Source organism: Nothoprocta perdicaria, unplaced genomic scaffold (genome assembly GCF_003342845.1).
Source record: "Nothoprocta perdicaria isolate Ctin4 unplaced genomic scaffold, notPer1 scaffold_194, whole genome shotgun sequence".
NCBI lineage: Eukaryota > Metazoa > Chordata > Aves > Tinamiformes > Tinamidae > Nothoprocta > Nothoprocta perdicaria.
The window spans coordinates 785,015-801,570 of NW_020455138.1; the positions used below are offsets into that span (position 1 = coordinate 785,015).

Sequence of the window (16,556 nt, forward strand, 5' to 3'; positions counted from 1 at the left end):
CCTTAAGCACTACTGAGTTATGAAATGCTTACTGTGATTTTTGAATATTTTGGCACTTAAATTGCAGTGATTTGGTAAGAGCTTATAAATGCTATAAAGATCAGCAAGGGTAAACACTGTTTTGTGATATCTTCGGTTGGTCAGGTGTGCAGCTTTCTTGTGAATCTATTTATATAAAAATACATATATACACACACACCACATACATGCAAAATACACCTGGTTTATTATTCTCTTAACATTGTGAAAGAGAATTTATTTAGTTTTGAAAGATTTCTAGTTGTATACGTATGTTCCAGGGTACTAATCTACTCCTAGGTTCAAATTCTGTGCAAGTTCACATTTACTGGATCAAGTTGATAAAGTTCTTGTGAATTCAAATATTCACTTCTTTTGTACACTGGAAGAAGAAAGTTTTTAACTATATGACAACTCATGTGGATTATTGTATAGAACAATGGGAAGAAGCTAAGAAAAATGAAACGGGGCATTGCATCCGGAACAGAGACACAGAAAGTGTGAGTTTATGCAAGTCTGTGTTTCGTTATGGCTTACCTAAAAAGGGAGAATTCCTCTTCATGCTGAAAAGTTTCAGAATAAGGGAGTGCTCTTGCTCGTTTAATTGCATTTCACAGTTTCTGTTATTAGAACTCTGAACTGTTCTATAATAGGCTGTTTCAATAAAGGTTCTCGAGGTATCACCTTTAGTATTGGTTACTAAGACCTATTAGAATCGCTTTTTTTAACTTATCCTTTATAGTAGGGTTGCTCTGAAGCTGCGGGAAGTCGGCTCTGTCCACTAGTCTTTCCCCTTTGCAGGTTCTCCCACCAAATTGCTCACTACTTCTGTTGGTCTATGTAATGAGGAGGCTGTACTTACGATCCATCATACAAGGGTCAACTTTCATTATTTCAGCTCTGCAAAGTAGTCAATTGGTAGTGTTCTGGCTGTCCACAGGAAGGTCTTGGTGTGTAGCATDTAGATGGGGGAATTTGGTTCTACAGTGAATTAGGATTTTCCCAAGGACTTCACTAAGTCATGTAGTTCATGTGAACTTCACTTCTTCCTTGGAGAACATAGAAAGGTGACTACTGAAATAATTACTACATTTTAATGGAAGAAAAAATGCTAAGTAATTTCTTAGTGGTAATTTTACTAACTGCGTATTGTAAAAACTCAAACCTATCGAAGTTACCCCTGGTTATACCATCCTGAACATGCCTGATCTCATCTGATCTTAGAAGGGTGTTTGGATGGGAGTACTTGGGTGGGAGGGTGCTTGGGAATGCCTGGCCTGGTGCTGTGGGCTTCCTGCAAGTGGCCACGAAGGGTCAGGGACTGGAGCATTCCTCATAGGAGGGGAAGCTGGGAGCGTTGGGGCTCTCCTGCCTGGAGAAGAGCAGGAGCAGACAGGATCTTGTCGCTGTGCTTGAGTGTTRGATGGGAAGAAGCCAAGATGATGCTTGGTGGTGCCTTAGTGAGGTGATGGGCACAGACTGAAATACAGGAAATTAGGTTTTAAAAATAAGAAAACTTCTACTACGAGGATGCTTTTACCCTGGCACAGCTTGTCCAAAGACTCCATCCTTCAAAACTTCACTCATTCATCCATTCTGTGATTCCATGAATAACACCGGTGCATATGCACCTGTGAATAATAGCTGGCATATTTTAATGTAAGGTAACATATATAACCTTGACAGTGAGGGTGACAGAGCCCTGGAACAGGCTGCCCAGAGAGGTTGTGGAGTCTCCTTCTCTGGAGATCTTTAAAACCCGCTTGGACACAGCCCTGTGCCCCGTGCTCTGGGTGACCCTGCGTGAGCAGGGGGGTTGGACTAGATGACCTCTGAGGTCCCTTCCAACCTTAAGCATTCTATGATATGGTTTTTAATTCTGAATTTTTAAAAGTGTAGTAGGAAAAGAATACTGGGAAAAGTATATTTTTTCAGCCCCTTTCTCCTCTCTGCCTATTTCCCAAATCCAGCCTATGTAAATGTTCAAGATTCCAGTATTATTCAGTTCCATGGGGGAGATGGAAGACTACACTCCTATTTTTGTTTTCAATCTGGAAATTCTATGTGAAAGAAGATGAAAATGTCTTTAAAAAAAAAAAAAAAGAGAGAAAAGTTGACCCAACAGTTCACAGTGAACAAGGTTTCAAGTTATCTTAATTTGAAAACATGGATTTGATAGATTCATGTTTTAATAGGCTAAACAACATCCTGAGTCTTAATATGTTCTTTAACGATATCTTGAATGCTGTTGTTTAGTTCTGCATTTTGGACCTTTTAAATCACCCACAGAGATTTAAAGGGCTAATACAGCTCACGGTGATACAGTGCTTTTAAAAGTATCTGTATAGTCTAGACCTAGGGCCTATTAAGCCCTATGCTAAATACTTTGCAATTACTGAAAATTAACTGTTATGTGGTATTGAGATTCATCTTTATTTCTGTAAATCAAACCAAGCTTAACTCTTCTTTTTTTTTTTTTTTTTTCCTTTTTCTTTTTCTCTTTTAATTTGTACTTGTATATACCTTCCTGGATGCATTTGGTGTAAGTTGAATTCTTTTGTTGTTGCTGTTACTGTCAGACACTAAAAATGGTTACGATCCTTCTTTCCCTTTGTGGTCATTCTAATCTCACGTTGTGCATTTTACACGTTTAGGTAACTTTTATTACTTGCAAATTCACTTTCTCTAGTGTATTTTTYTGAAAATACTGTGTTCCTTTGTGTTTGCAATGTCTGCTTTGTTCAGCCATTTGGGTTGCTTCAGTGGTAACGCAATTACCGTGACCATGTGAGGTGAGCTCACCTAGGAGAGAAGAGGCCCAAAGGACCAAGCCGTAGGATCGTAACGCAGCCTCCTTGTCAGCTCAGGTTAGGAAACTGGAAGGAATTGGACAATTGCCTCTTATGTTGGGGGACTCCTCCTGGTGATTATTTATGACTAAGAACAGGAGGAGACACTGGCAAACAAGGTATTCTTGAACTGAGGAACTCGAAACGTCATATAAATCTGCGTTATTATTGACTGTCCTCATAAGAAGCTGTTGGCTATAGCTGTTCAGCACAAAATACGACAGAATCAATATATTGTGCAGCGTGATAAGGTTTACATTCTCATGTAGAAAATGTCTTGTAATATTGTTTCTCAAAAATTGAAATAAATTATTTGATTTTAGTCATAGAGAAGGAGAAGTACAAATCATTTTGCACAAGCTTGGCTTTTTTGGAAAGAATCATTGATTTATTAAGTCTACACTATTTCATAGCTATAGGTGAATAAGATTGATAAAAGCTAACAAAGATGGCTTTCTATTGCTTTATTTGTCTTCATTATCATACAATATTCATGTATTTTTCCTGTGATGGATACAATTGTGTTGAATTGTAATGGGCCAGAGATCTCATTGCCTGTCTTGTTGATTGTATTTGCACATACAGTTAACAGCAGTTTTGCAACGAGCAAGTGTATTTAGTATATTTTCCACTTAGTTATTTGATTCTTTATTTTCAGGTTGATATTGTATGTGTATTTCATCTAAGCTGATGTTTATGTTGCTGTTCTTTATTACAACGTAACTTTCAATAACTGCAMAAATAAGTTGGAGCACATCAAAGATATGTTGAAAGATATGTTGAATTTTAGTTTTCATCTATCACTACTTCTCCCCTGATCCTTCAAAACGCAATTTCTATCAGATTTTGGTAACTGGGATGCAAGTTTCCCTGTAGAGGAGTGCTATTGATAGAGATTTTAATTTAGCATGATGGCTCAGTCATTTTGAAGTTTTGTAATCTGCATAATCTGTGTTATGTACAATTTCCCACTCCTGTACTCCTAGAAAAAAATTACTTCGCACAGTGAAGTGTCTCACATTCCCCTTTCCCTGGTTCTCTAGGACTTGGGAAATGATTGCCACTGAAGCAGCAATTGTTGGAGAGCTAGGAGTGCATATGTGTTACTTGAATGAGAAAAATGCTGTGTCCTCATCTGGCGTTTTAAGCAACTAGTTAAAATATTCTGCAGAGTTTAGAATGAATGTGATGAGTACTATTTTGTAAATGTTCTTGACCTCAATGTATTAGTAAGTTCTACTTATACAAATAAAGTATAAGTATATTTATACTTACTACAAATAAATTTATGAAATTTGACATTTCCTTTTTACCATGAATTTGTGAGGAAACTATGATTGTGTGGAAAAGCAAATTTCTCTGCCAAGGGAAAAAGTAAGCATTTTTTTTTTTTTTTTTACTTGAACAGTATTGCTGACATCATTGAACACTATAGAAAAGAACAGATTGTTGAAGGGTATTACCTTAAAGATCCTGTTCCAATGCAGGTAAGGCTCCTTTTGAAGCTACTGACGTAACCGCCATCGGATGTATTTGTAACGTAGGAACTGGATGACAGCAGAGATCAGTTAYAGTTCAACAGCTTTCATCCAGTCCCCAGGATTGTTTTTTCCGTTTGTGTTTGTCTCGTTGTATCCTCACTCCCACTCACTCGTGACAGGCCAGCTCGTGGTCAGTGGGAGACGTGGTGAGCTCTGCCCGTGCCCTCGCGTGTGGYGGCTCTGCCCTGGGCTGCAGCGTCTGCCCCCAGTCGCACCTGGCTCTGCCCTGATTCTGTGCTCTGCCCTAATTCTCTGCTGCCAGCTGCTTTTTTTTTGTTGTTGTTCTCATTTTTCTTCATTCTCATGTTTGTGGGCAGGGTAAAGGAAACCTGTATGCACAGAAAAGCTTCTGGGATGATCAGCAGGGCTAGGATTGCCAGGCATGATCTTGCCCCAGAGCACAGGTTGATCTTAGACCACCAGCAATAAGGCGGCTGCATCACCTGTCTCTTCCATTAGCTTCCAGCTTGCTCTAAATTTCATGTGCTTCTCTTTCCCTCTCCATTCCCAAGCTGTCCTGTTTGAYGGTTAGAAACTCAGTCTTGATTTCCAACCTAAAAATTCATTGTCAGCTYGTACTTTTTGTTACAATTGGAACGATAGTTTTTGGCTTCCCTTCTACTGCATTAATACAAGAGCACTTGAATTCTTCCCTCAGCTCACTGAGCTGAGCATACCAAGATGTTGTGGTTGTGTGGGGTTTTTTTCCCTTTTTTTGCATTCATAATGTTGGTGTGTTTGTGCTGCTGCTGTTAATTCCAGTACAAATTCATGTTCCTTAAATGTGATGGATCAGAACAGCTGGTATCCCATGTCACTAGTAATTCCATTTCTGTGGGAAATACTTGCCAGATATATTCTGGAAAATCATCTGTGTCATTACCATAGCCACATCATGTTAATAACTTAGTCATTCTGTGAATGACTCAGGCATTCAAGATTCTCATCCCCAGCTTTGTACTGGTAAGTGTCAGCAGGTGCAATGTTTGTGCTGGTAGATTTATGTCCCACTGTTCAGCTCTTTCCTGTATTGCCACATGGCCTGTGTGTCATCAGTGCTTCCCAGTTGTCTGGTGCTCTGTAGTTGAGAGGAAAAGGAAAGTGAATCCCAAGACTAATTGTTGAAAAGCTTCACTGGTACCTTTCTCGTGATCTATAATTCCTCTTACATCATGACAGTCATAATCTTCATTTTGGCTTTTTTGCATATCTACTTACTGTTTCTGTATTACTAATTTTCTCTGCCTTCAAATGCTGGTGTGTTCTAATGTATGATTTGACTGCATCAGGTTCTCTTAAGTTAGTTAGTTATATTGACTTTTTTGTTTATTTAAAAAAATAGCAATTGGGATGCATTTTACCTTCCTGCCATATACTGCCACATCTTGTGTTCCTGGAGAGAAAAAAAAAAGTAGTTCTCAGGTGTTATCAGGGTTAGTGTAATGGGTTTACTGCTTCTCATTTAATTTTCTTTAATGTTAGTGTACCTGTTCCTCTCACACCATACATTATTGTATCTAATTTGAAATGCACTTTATAAATTGTTGTCACTAGTTTTGGTGTGTTGTATGCTATTTCTCTCATATTAGGTTATGAATAACATCAGTGCTCTTTTGGGGGTTTATTTTATTGTTTTGATATTGCCTCTAGTTTGGGTGCTGTAGCTTCTGTTACAGAAGTTTTTYTCATCTTGTCTGTGTCATATTAGGGAAAGGGAATAGGGGAGGGAAGCAAAATAGAATATTTAGTATGGAGCCTGTGCATATATCACTCTTCATCTCAATACTCTTCTCCCTGCTTGACAGTCTTGCTTTTTCATGTTTTCTTATGGCTAAAGAACTTTTGCTGATCAGCGTACTCGGTAAGGTCAAACTTGGCTTGACTTTTGGCCATTCTTAGTTAACATTTATGTTTTCGAATCTTGGCTTTCTGTGTGAATTTATCCATTTTCTTTTTCCTGTTTCTGCATTCTTTTGCTGTCTTCTGTTAGAATGCTACTCATTTGGACAAATGAGTGCTAATGTGGTCAGTGAGGGCTTGTGCAGCCGTGTTTGTGAACTGTGATCTGCAGCCTTCTTGTTACTCCAGAGTGAGCTATAGTTAGTGAGTCCCAAAAGCTTTGGGAGAAGACTGTTAGGAACTAGGTARACTTTAAGATTTGTGTAAAATTTAGTAAATAAAAAATTGTGAAGCATTCTGTTTTTTAATGATAAAAGACAGATGCTTCTTTGTAAAAGTTGGTCCATATTTAAAACTTTTTATTCCCATATCATGATTTGATCTAGTCATTATACARGMAATCATTCATATTACAATTGGTATTAAAAGCTATATTGTTTTATTAAAACACATGAGAGAACAGTAGTGGAGAATGGTAGTATTCAATAAAATGATTTTGGTTGCAGCTTAATTGTGTGTAATTGTTTCACAACGATTTCTGACCTTAAAAGATGTTGATTTCTTCCTTGTTAACCAGCATCAAGAACAAGTGTTTAACGATACACTGGATGGAAGAGAAATCTACAATACAATTCGTCGCAAAACAAAGGATGCTTTTTATAAAAATATTGTCAAAAAAGGTTATCTTCTAAAGAAAAGTGAGTTCTGTTTAGTACTTTGAAATGTTTCTCCAAAGTTATGCAGTGGGCTTAATATAGTTTTGCCATTAGAAAGGACAGCACTGAAGTTAAAGGAAAAGAACATCTCACTCCATTTTCTTTTTAAGCTTTCTCTAACCTTTCAATTTTAAGTACATTAGTAGAAAGACATAATACATAAAACCACATGCAATGCAAAATTACTAATTGTCAGGTCTTGTGAAAAAAAATCGGAAAGCAGCCCAAAAACAAAAGTGACATTCAGACTCATGAAATTTGAGTGTATTTTCAAGAAACAGCCATATTTAATATGGAACTCATTCAATTTTAGCTGATTTCATTAGAGAGCTAGAATGAAATGAAACAGTGTGTTCGTTGGTGATCAAAGCTTTAATTTTGTTTTATCAAGCTGGCCAAATAATTAATCCAAAGTGTATGTTATGGACTGCAAAACCTTCACAAATGCACTAGGACTGTTACAGTCAATGCAAAATAAAATAAATGAATTAAAAACTGACTGTTTGACAGACCTCCATGTATCCCTTAAGAATTATTATTAAGTTTTTGGATTTCTGAGGAAGCTAGTTCAGATATCGCTTGTTTTTGTTGGGTTGATTTTTAATCACCTTTAATGGAAGTAGGAAAAAATAATGACARCTACCATAGTTAGGAGGTTAGTGATCTGGATAGCAATTCAAACTGAGAAAGAAGGGTAAGCATCTTTAGCCAAGTGTAAAGAGACATTCAACGGAAATAAAAGCCTCTGAATAGATCAGAAGAGTCTCTCCTGTTGGGAGTGCTGATTCCAAGAGATGATGTGAAGGGATCTGGTAGAGTTTGGGATCAGCTTAGAATGAACTAAGGCCTTTAGCTAGAGCGATAACGACAGGTTTTAAAAGTATAAATGGGAGCATAAGTGTGTGCGGAGAGATGTGCAGTACCCGCTTATAGGAATTCAATAAAATCACTGTGCCATTTAATAGAGCAGGTTGTTTTAACAGCGTGTTAAAATTGCCTTTTCAAAACAGCACTAATGTATGTGCGTTGAGGGCTGTGGTGGGTTTGTGGTCATAGAAGTTTAAAATTAAGGCTGAATATTCTTCTAAGAGGTATTGTGGTTTAAGTATGAATTAGTTACAGAAAGTTTCACATCTTTTAATTTGGAGAGCCTTATGAGTGGTTTAGTCAATAGCCAAATCCACATTTTACATGGAGTATGTCTTGTAGCAAAGCTTGAAGTTAAATCCCCAGCAATTAAAATGCTGCTTTTCACATTTTTTTTCTGAATGGCTCAGTTCTTGGATATAGGTGGTTTGGGGAGATATATCTGATCCAGGATTGCTCATAATGTATTCCCATTTCTATTCTTCAGTTGTACTGTTTTTAAGATATTTTGATACAATTGGTTGTCTATTGGTGAGCTGATAGGAGTTTAGGAATAGTTTTCACTTGTCGAGAGTCCATTTTTTTTATGGGCACCATAAATTGGATCACTTAGTTTCCAGAAATGCCCAGGCATTTCTGGAAAAAAAAGTGCAGGCAGTTTTCCCATGAATGTGAACTGAACTGACCAGGCAGCCAATATGGACTTGCTTAATCCTGTCGGAATTGGTGAAAATGTTATGAAGCTGCCTGAAGCTGTGGAAAGGGTCTGCTTTTAGCTACATGTTGTGTGAAATGGACTATATACTAACAGACATGCACTAATGTTATCACCTGAGTATATTTAACTGTACACCATTCTTGGACAAAAACCTTACTGCTACCTTTTCACTTAGATTATGGGCATTTTGGAAAAAAAAAATATTGTAACTTTTTGCTTACCTTTTCTACAGGTAAAGGAAAGAGATGGAAAAACTTGTACTTTATATTAGAGGGAAATGAYGCCCAGCTTATTTATTTTGAAAGTGAAAAACGAGCCACAAAACCCAAAGGATTAATAGACCTTAGTGTGTGTTCCGTATATGGAGTACACGACAGCTTGTTTGGCAGGTAGGAGGATGGCTTTTAATTTTCAACAACCTAATTGCATTTAGGGCTGTAGAAGTTAGTGTTGYATATGTTTGATGATTAATATGTCTCCTTAGTTGAGAGAGCTGCAAAATAGATTCAGATAAGATTTCTTATGTTAATATGGTCTCYTTGAGCCCTAAAAGAACAAATTCAGAATGTATAATCAATTGCTTGGGWACTAATGCTGAACACACTGTGCATCTTTAAAGCCTGTGTGGGAATAGTCCGTGTTAGCAGGTCTTTTACTTAGGAGCTGATTTGCTTTGCCCTGACTGTAAGTCAGCGATACATGCATATTAGTACTGACTGTTCAAGAAGCTTAAGGTTTCTAAAACATGCTAGTTAGACTAAAGTGCAGCAGGATTTTTATTGCATAATGAGAATCGAAATGAACTGTTGAAACACCTCACARTTTTTCCTGTGAGAGTTCTTCCTTGTTTCCATGTATGATGATATTACACTTCCTTACAGTCAAATAGTAGCTGTATAGATTTGAACATTGTTTTGTCAGAGATCCACAGGTGAAGATATTTGTCAATATTTGTCAATATTTTTTTATCTTTGTTTTCAAGGCCAAACTGTTTTCAGATAGTAGTTCAGCACTTTAGTGAAGAGCATTACATCTTCTACTTTGCAGGAGAAACTCCAGAACAAGCACAGGTGAGAGCTGTTGTTGGTAGATGTAACTAAGTGTTACAAGACAAAAAAAAAAAAAAAAAAAAATTGCTCTTAATGTTACTATTCTGTAGTAGGAAGCAAGTGTATCACAAATAAGTCAGGGCTGTGTTTACATTAGCAAGTAGTACCATGTAGTAGTAACAGATAGGTAAAGAAAAGAGCTGGTGCTGAGAAACCAGCACTTATGCTCCATGCACCTTCATCACCATGAATCAAGTTGTCCACGTTCTGAAATACACCCATTGCATCAGAAATTAAGCTTTGTGTTTGGTTTTCTTTAAAAGAATAAAAGCTGTTGAGAGTACTGGTACTATTCAAATGAGCGTGTRTAAATTTAATGTACTCTTTTAAGTTGTATACATGGGGATGCACAAATTTTCGTGCAACAAGTCACTGAAATGACACCAGAACAGTGCAGTGCCGCTTGTCATGCAAATCTTGATGCACTATCTTTGAGAAGCAAATGTGCAGTATTCTAGTCAATATATGTTAATATGCGCTCTCATGAARAAAGGCTTCAGGTTTTTTCTTACATGTGCAATGTCTTGTGTTTTAAAATTGGAGGGGAAAAAAAAGTCCAATAGGTAGAACATCCYGTCTTGTTTCCTGAGTAAGCCTCAGCTTTGAGGTTTGTGTGAAGCGTTTCTGAACACGGCAGTGTGAAGTGTAGCCCCATGCTGATATCACTGTGCCTGCTATAGCACGCTGCTCATTGAACTGCATGTCAGAGAGCTGCCCGGTTCCTCCACTTGCAGAAGGGTTCGAAAGCCCAGTCCTTACTCTAGGCAGTTCACTTGAAACTAGCTGCAGTTTGGGATGTGTCTGTGCTAACGCAGAGGGTGATGTGGAGGATACGATTGAAAYGGGTTTTCTAGTGACACTGGTCAGTTGACCTTTGAGAGCAGCGAGCAGAATGTTGCTGTGCAGACTGACCTTAGTCAAAAGTGGCTTTTGTGGTTTGCAAGAGCAATGCTAGACTTGAGGGTAGGGCCGAAAGCATAAGCATGAGGCTACATGCACCTAGCATACACCTTTCACAAGTAAAGGCTCCTACCAAGTTCCTTTTCCCACAGCTGTTTTGGAGGTGGTCATGGTAGTTGGCAGTGCCCCTTAGCAGGAGGAAAGCCWTGGGCAAAGACCTACACTCAAGTCTCGTGTTGGGCGGCATGTTCATTTTCCTGTTCAACATGAAATCCATCCACTGCCTGCATTTGTAGGCAGACAGAATCRGGGGTGCAGGGGAAACAGTGTTTCACTGTTACAGCTGTGTGATTTTTTTGTTTGTTTGAAGTATATGCAGTAAAATCTGCTGCAGTGCAGAAATGCTGGAGAGAAGGAGCATGACACTTTTTAACTGACTTTCTCAGAAGTGACCAGGATTGTTTGGTTGTGTGTGTGTCGGGGGGGMTCTTTTCATCTTGTATACTATATGTAATTTAATGCAAAGTTAGCAGACTGGAAAATTGGCAAAGGTCACACTGTATATCCATTATTAATGCTTGATATTTCTAAAAGAGAAAATCCTTYGTATTTGCAAATCCTTTATTTGGTTTTACCAAGTGAAGATATGAGTTTTGCTTTAATATGCAGATCTGCATACTTTTGAATTACATAAAATTTAAGCTTTCCCTCCTCCTCCCCCAAAGAAGCTCTGTTGAACTTGTTTTGATCCTGTTTTGTGTGCTTCTCTCTTAGGACTGGATGAAAGCTCTGCAGATGTTCTGCAGTTTAAGAAAAACCAGTCCAGGGACATCAAATAAGCGTCTACGTCAGGTGAAGCTGTATAGATATTGTGCATTTGGGGGCGGAGGGGAAGAGGGTTTTGTCTCCTTGTTGCCAAATGATACTGATAAGTTTGGGTTTCCCTTTCAACACTAAATCCTGCATGTACTTTTTTTTTTTTGAGTAATGCAGAGCCCGTGTTAAAACAACTGAAAAAAAMCTGTTCTTTGCAATCTGTGTTTGCAAGGTATTTTTGACCACTTTTGACAAAAAAATGTCAAGTTAATATTTGTACTGTCTTATCACTTACAATTCACCACATATGGGAAACTTRGAAGGTTTGACAGACCTACATTACATGCAACAAAGATACAAGTGTAGCTATTTATTTTCAGTGTCATGTACATGTTGAACCATGCCTGTGGCTTAATTTATTTTAGGCTTCTGAGAGTAGTGTTGTGGCCAGAAGAGCTGCTCAGAGGTAGAGGACATAGTCATAAATGGCAAAGTTTTTTATGATTAGAGAGTAACAGGAAGCTTCAAGAATCCCTGGTATCTTTGAGTGCCAGGAACACTGAAAGTGGCTGTTTTAATTAAACAGAATAAACAATAACATGTGATGTTCTTCAAGAAATGCAGAATAATTCTGTGGTCAGAATGTATTAAAAATTAAAAATGTTAAAGATTGAATGCTTCTGAAGGACCAAACTTTGGTATGAAAATAGGTGAAAGTGTATAAAGACCTAAAGGAAACACTTCCATTTCTGTCATTTCAGAGAGACTTGGCTTGTGTTTGCACCTTCTGCACATTACTGTGGGAGCAAAAAAAGCTCATCACATTTAGTGAACATAAGCTATCTTCTAGGGGAGTTAAAGGAAAATTTACCATGAATTTTCATGTAAAGATGTGTAAGCTGTTTTTTGTAACTAATGGCCCTGCATATTTGAATTTGAACAGAGTATTGACTATATATTACCTGTACTTACTGTCTAATTTGATTTTAGTTGGTACCAACAGTAGATATCTGTTACATTGAGCTCTAAATAACATGTCATTTATAAATTTGTACAGTATTAAACCATTTAAAACATTTTTTTACACTAGAAAATTTCAGAGAATTTGCTCTTCATTTTCTGCAAACTTTGAGTTGCCAAGTGCTGTGACTTTGATAATCCAGAGTACAGATGAATGTTTTTCTTTTCAGTGTCGTAACACGTCGTCGTATGCTGATTTTATAAAGTCTGATAGGGAAGCACTAAATATTCCATTGGGTTTGGAGCAGTCCATGGCTCTCATTTAAGATGTCTGTGACTTATTTAAGCCATATAAGTCAGGGTACATAAATCTAGCTGGTCTGTGACGTGGACATCTGAGTCTGATGGCTGTGACTTCAGTGGAATTTTCTGTGCATAGAAGATRATGCTTGTGTTTCCTAATGTCTCATGGATATTGTAAAGGAAAAAAAGATGTGWTTAGAAACGTGGTACTAGAAATTTGTTTTCAGTAGTTTGTATTTGAGTTAATTTGCCTTGCTTACTCAAGATTACTCTTGTTGCTGTTTCTTGTGTTAGGAAATTACAATCTCTATTTGCTGCTTATACATTAACATTAAGCTTCCACAAGGGGAAAAATCCTTTCTTGGGCTTTTTTGTTTGTGTTATTCTTTAGCACAAAGAAATAAATCTTGTGTATTTTCTTTAGGTCAGCAGTCTTATTTTGCATGTAGAAGAAGCTCATACGCTCCCTGTAAAGCATTTTACTAATCCGTATTGTAACATCTACCTGAACAGTGTCCAGGTAGCAAAGACACATATCAGGGAAGGGCAGAACCCTGTGTGGTCAGAAGAATTTGTCTTTGAGTAAGTCTTAATCTTCTTGAATTATTGAATTCAATAATGAAATATGGAATGCTGAATTTCACTTGAAAGTTAGATTGCATTTAAATGTGATGTATAGTGTATTTTGCCTGTTCTTTTAAGAAGTACTGTATATGTGGGGGTACAGCTGGCTGCCTTCTGGCCACTAGTGCTTGGGCAGAAGGTTCTGTAGGCACTGAAGTGTGTCTGTTAGGACAAGTGCCTTTGGCTGATGGTGAGAATTCAGGATGGGAATAACTTTAAAATAACTTTAAATGCTGCCCTAGTATAGTGTTGACTGAAGCTTTTCTGTCTTTTCTCCTAGTGATCTTTCATCTGATATTAATAGATTTGAGATAAGCCTAAGTAACAAAACAAAGAAGAGTAAAGATCCAGATATATGTAAGTATCTTTCTGTAAAAAAACATATATTGCAACAGTGGATGCTTTGTGCAATTGTCATTGTTCTGGTCAAAAACAGTTACAGGAGAATTAAGTGTGTGGTAATTTTTTGGCTTTCATACTATCATATTAGTATGTTTTGGRTGTCTGTTTCTGTCTCTGCATTAATATTTTTATCATGCAGTGAGAACCTGCATGATTTGAAGTAATCAAATACACAGTGATCCTCACCCCTTAGGGCTTTCTTAGCTCTGTTCTGTATTAGCCATTGGGTTATACTGTGACTATGCTCAGCATGAAAAACAGAAAAGTAGGAAAAGTAGCTTGGACTTGAACTATTTAAACATGCATACCCTCACAGAAAAGAAAACAAGGCTGAGAACCTTGTCAGTCCCTGAAGTAAATTTTTTCCCTGGCGTGTTTTTGTCTTGTTTTGTTTTTTTCCTGTTGTATCTCATGTCTGTACTTAACTTATATAGCTGATTTTACACCAGGATWACTTTGGTTGGGAAAGGATCTTGCTTCCTTCAGGCTTTTATAGTTTCCGGGAATTCCCAGCCAGAGAGCTTCTTCAGTTGCTCTTTTGTTTCTGTTCCAGCAAATTAATATCAAGATGGATAGATAATAAGATAATAGCAAGGTATAAAGCTTCCAGCTTTCTAGAAAAGAGAGGGATTGGTTTGAAAAACTCATTTTCTAAGCTTTTAGACATAAGATTCTCTTTTTTTTCTGTGCTAGTTCTCTTGCCACAGAATGTGTTTTTATGCATTTTCTTTTACTCGGGGCACTTTGTTTCCAGTGGCATTTGTTCTGCAACAACCTCAGCCCCTTGCCTCCCCTTTCGCCTCCAGTGAGACAAATCTCCCTGCTGAGATTTGTTAGGAGGRCTTCTCCAGTACGTACAGACTCACTTGTTCCAAAGCCTGGCGTAGTACTTGCCTATTGCTCTTGTTTTCAGTTTGCATATGTGGTGTTACCAGTCTGCTAGGTTGTTATATTTGCCTCAGTGGTAACTTCTTGCTTTTGTTTTTTAATTTTACTTTTTTTTTTTTTGAAGAGAAACCCTGACCAAAGTAGAATCGCTACTTAAATTGATGCTCTTGCAGAACCTAAATCATTTTTAAAACTCTTACCCCCTCCTGTGACTAAAGAATTTTCTGCGTCTTTCTGCAGGAGGAAAGAGAGATATCYGTTCTTATAGACAAAACGACTCTGCAATTGTAATTGTGATTTTATTCTCATACTTCTAGTCCTTTGAGCTAGAAAATTCTTTATCTAGGCCAAAGCCCTGGAGAAGCAGTGTTGTCTTAAACAGCTTCTCCAAAAGGAAAAGAATCGATCTCTAAACACTATCCTTTTCAGCCCTAGTCGTCACGTGCAGCTTGCTCTGTAGTGGGTTAAGTCAGCTTTCCTGCTGTGTAAAGCAGACTGGTCTGGTACTGGTTTCATGGCTTATTTCTGTCATCATCACCCACAAAAGTAAATACCAAAATGGTAGGAGAATGAAGGCTAACTTCTTACAAGTCTTTGAAGTTTACCTATTAAGTATTCATTCTCCAATTACTTTTGATTTTTTTAGATATTTAAAAATAATGGTACTAAACAGCATAACATCTGTTTCATTCGTTTTGTTTTACTAACTGATTTTTGTGTATTCATTTAATTAAATGTATGTGGCTTAAAAATAAAATCCTGGAAGATGAGGAATGTATTAGTAGACTTCTGCCACTAGAAACTGCTGTGCTGAGGTTTTKGCAGACCTTGGAACTAGTCGACATCTTGGAGCATTGTGTGTGTGTGGGGGTCAACTGCAGAGGAGTTTCTGGTTTGGTTTTTGATTTCACAGAATGGTTGATGTTGGAAGGGACCTCTAGAGATCATCTAGTCCAACCTTCCAGCTCAAGCAGGGACAAGTAAATTTGGGATTGTTTCCCCTCTGAGGAAGACACAAGTTTGAACTAATTTTCAGTTTGATTCTCAGGTCAGAATTATTAACCATCAATACAAAAGCTTTCAATGATCCCTACATGTGTACCTTGCATATGCAGGCAAGGCAAGAAAGAAACCCTTTGAGTTAGGGGGCTTGAGAGCTTTGATGCTAGGAAGAAATATTCTAGGAAAGTGGGTTGCTTATCTGTCCAGAAGTCACAGCCCCATCCACTCTTGTGACAGATAGCAGGGGCTGATGAACTGCTTTAGTTCATTTTTGGCTGAACTGAGTGACTGAGACTAACCTTATATCAAATGATCAGCTCCAAACAATATGAAATGTCCATCTGGAAGGGCTTTTCGCATGCATTGTAGAAGCGACAGTGTTCATTTCTGCAGTCTGATTAGGCACTGAATGCCCCAACAGATACTCCAAAACTGGGACAGTAGGAAGTCTGCTAGCGCAGGTGTTAATTCCTGCAAGGCAATGTTGCATAGAGAAGTGGGGTAAAAATGAGATGATTTATGTACTGTGAGTGACTTAGACTTAATTCCTTAGAACAGGAAAAGATCTAGGCGGTCTGACGTGCTACGTGTGAAGCACGGAGCGGGCCCTGTACTCCCTTGTAGGAAGCTGGGCTATTTTATAGGTAGGGTGTTCTCTGCAAGTGTCCAGGCCCTCTGTGCTGGAAGAGCTTGGTTGGGAGAGGAGGGCTTKCTGGGAATGGTCAGCGAGGAGATGGCAGCAGCTCCCTCCTTGGCAATTAGACCAGGCTTTCTGTTGTGGCTGTCCGGGCGAGTTTAGGAACTTTGATGCTAACTCAGCTAAAAGGTGAGTTAATGATTGTGCTGCTCCTGAGCTGGTTATCATTACCTAGGCAGACRGCTTACTGTCCATCGCTGAGAGGTGGTAGAGGCTCCCTCTTTGGAGATATTCAAAGTCTTCTGGA

At 38.1% G+C, this 16,556-nt stretch overlaps 1 protein-coding gene across 1 annotated transcript in view; it reads left to right on the forward strand.

Moving 5' to 3' along the window:
* The window catches only part of RASA1 (RAS p21 protein activator 1), a gene marked incomplete at its 5' end in the record, with an annotated part of 52,405 nt that overhangs the window by 21,967 nt on the left and 13,882 nt on the right, over positions 1–16,556 (forward strand). The window contains 7 exons of the mRNA XM_026037241.1: positions 4,276–4,354; positions 6,885–7,005; positions 8,841–8,997; positions 9,591–9,678; positions 11,392–11,469; positions 13,121–13,278; positions 13,601–13,677. Of these exons, the coding sequence (XP_025893026.1) occupies positions 4,276–4,354; positions 6,885–7,005; positions 8,841–8,997; positions 9,591–9,678; positions 11,392–11,469; positions 13,121–13,278; positions 13,601–13,677 (758 nt within the window). The remainder of the gene's footprint in view (positions 1–4,275; positions 4,355–6,884; positions 7,006–8,840; positions 8,998–9,590; positions 9,679–11,391; positions 11,470–13,120; positions 13,279–13,600; positions 13,678–16,556) is intronic.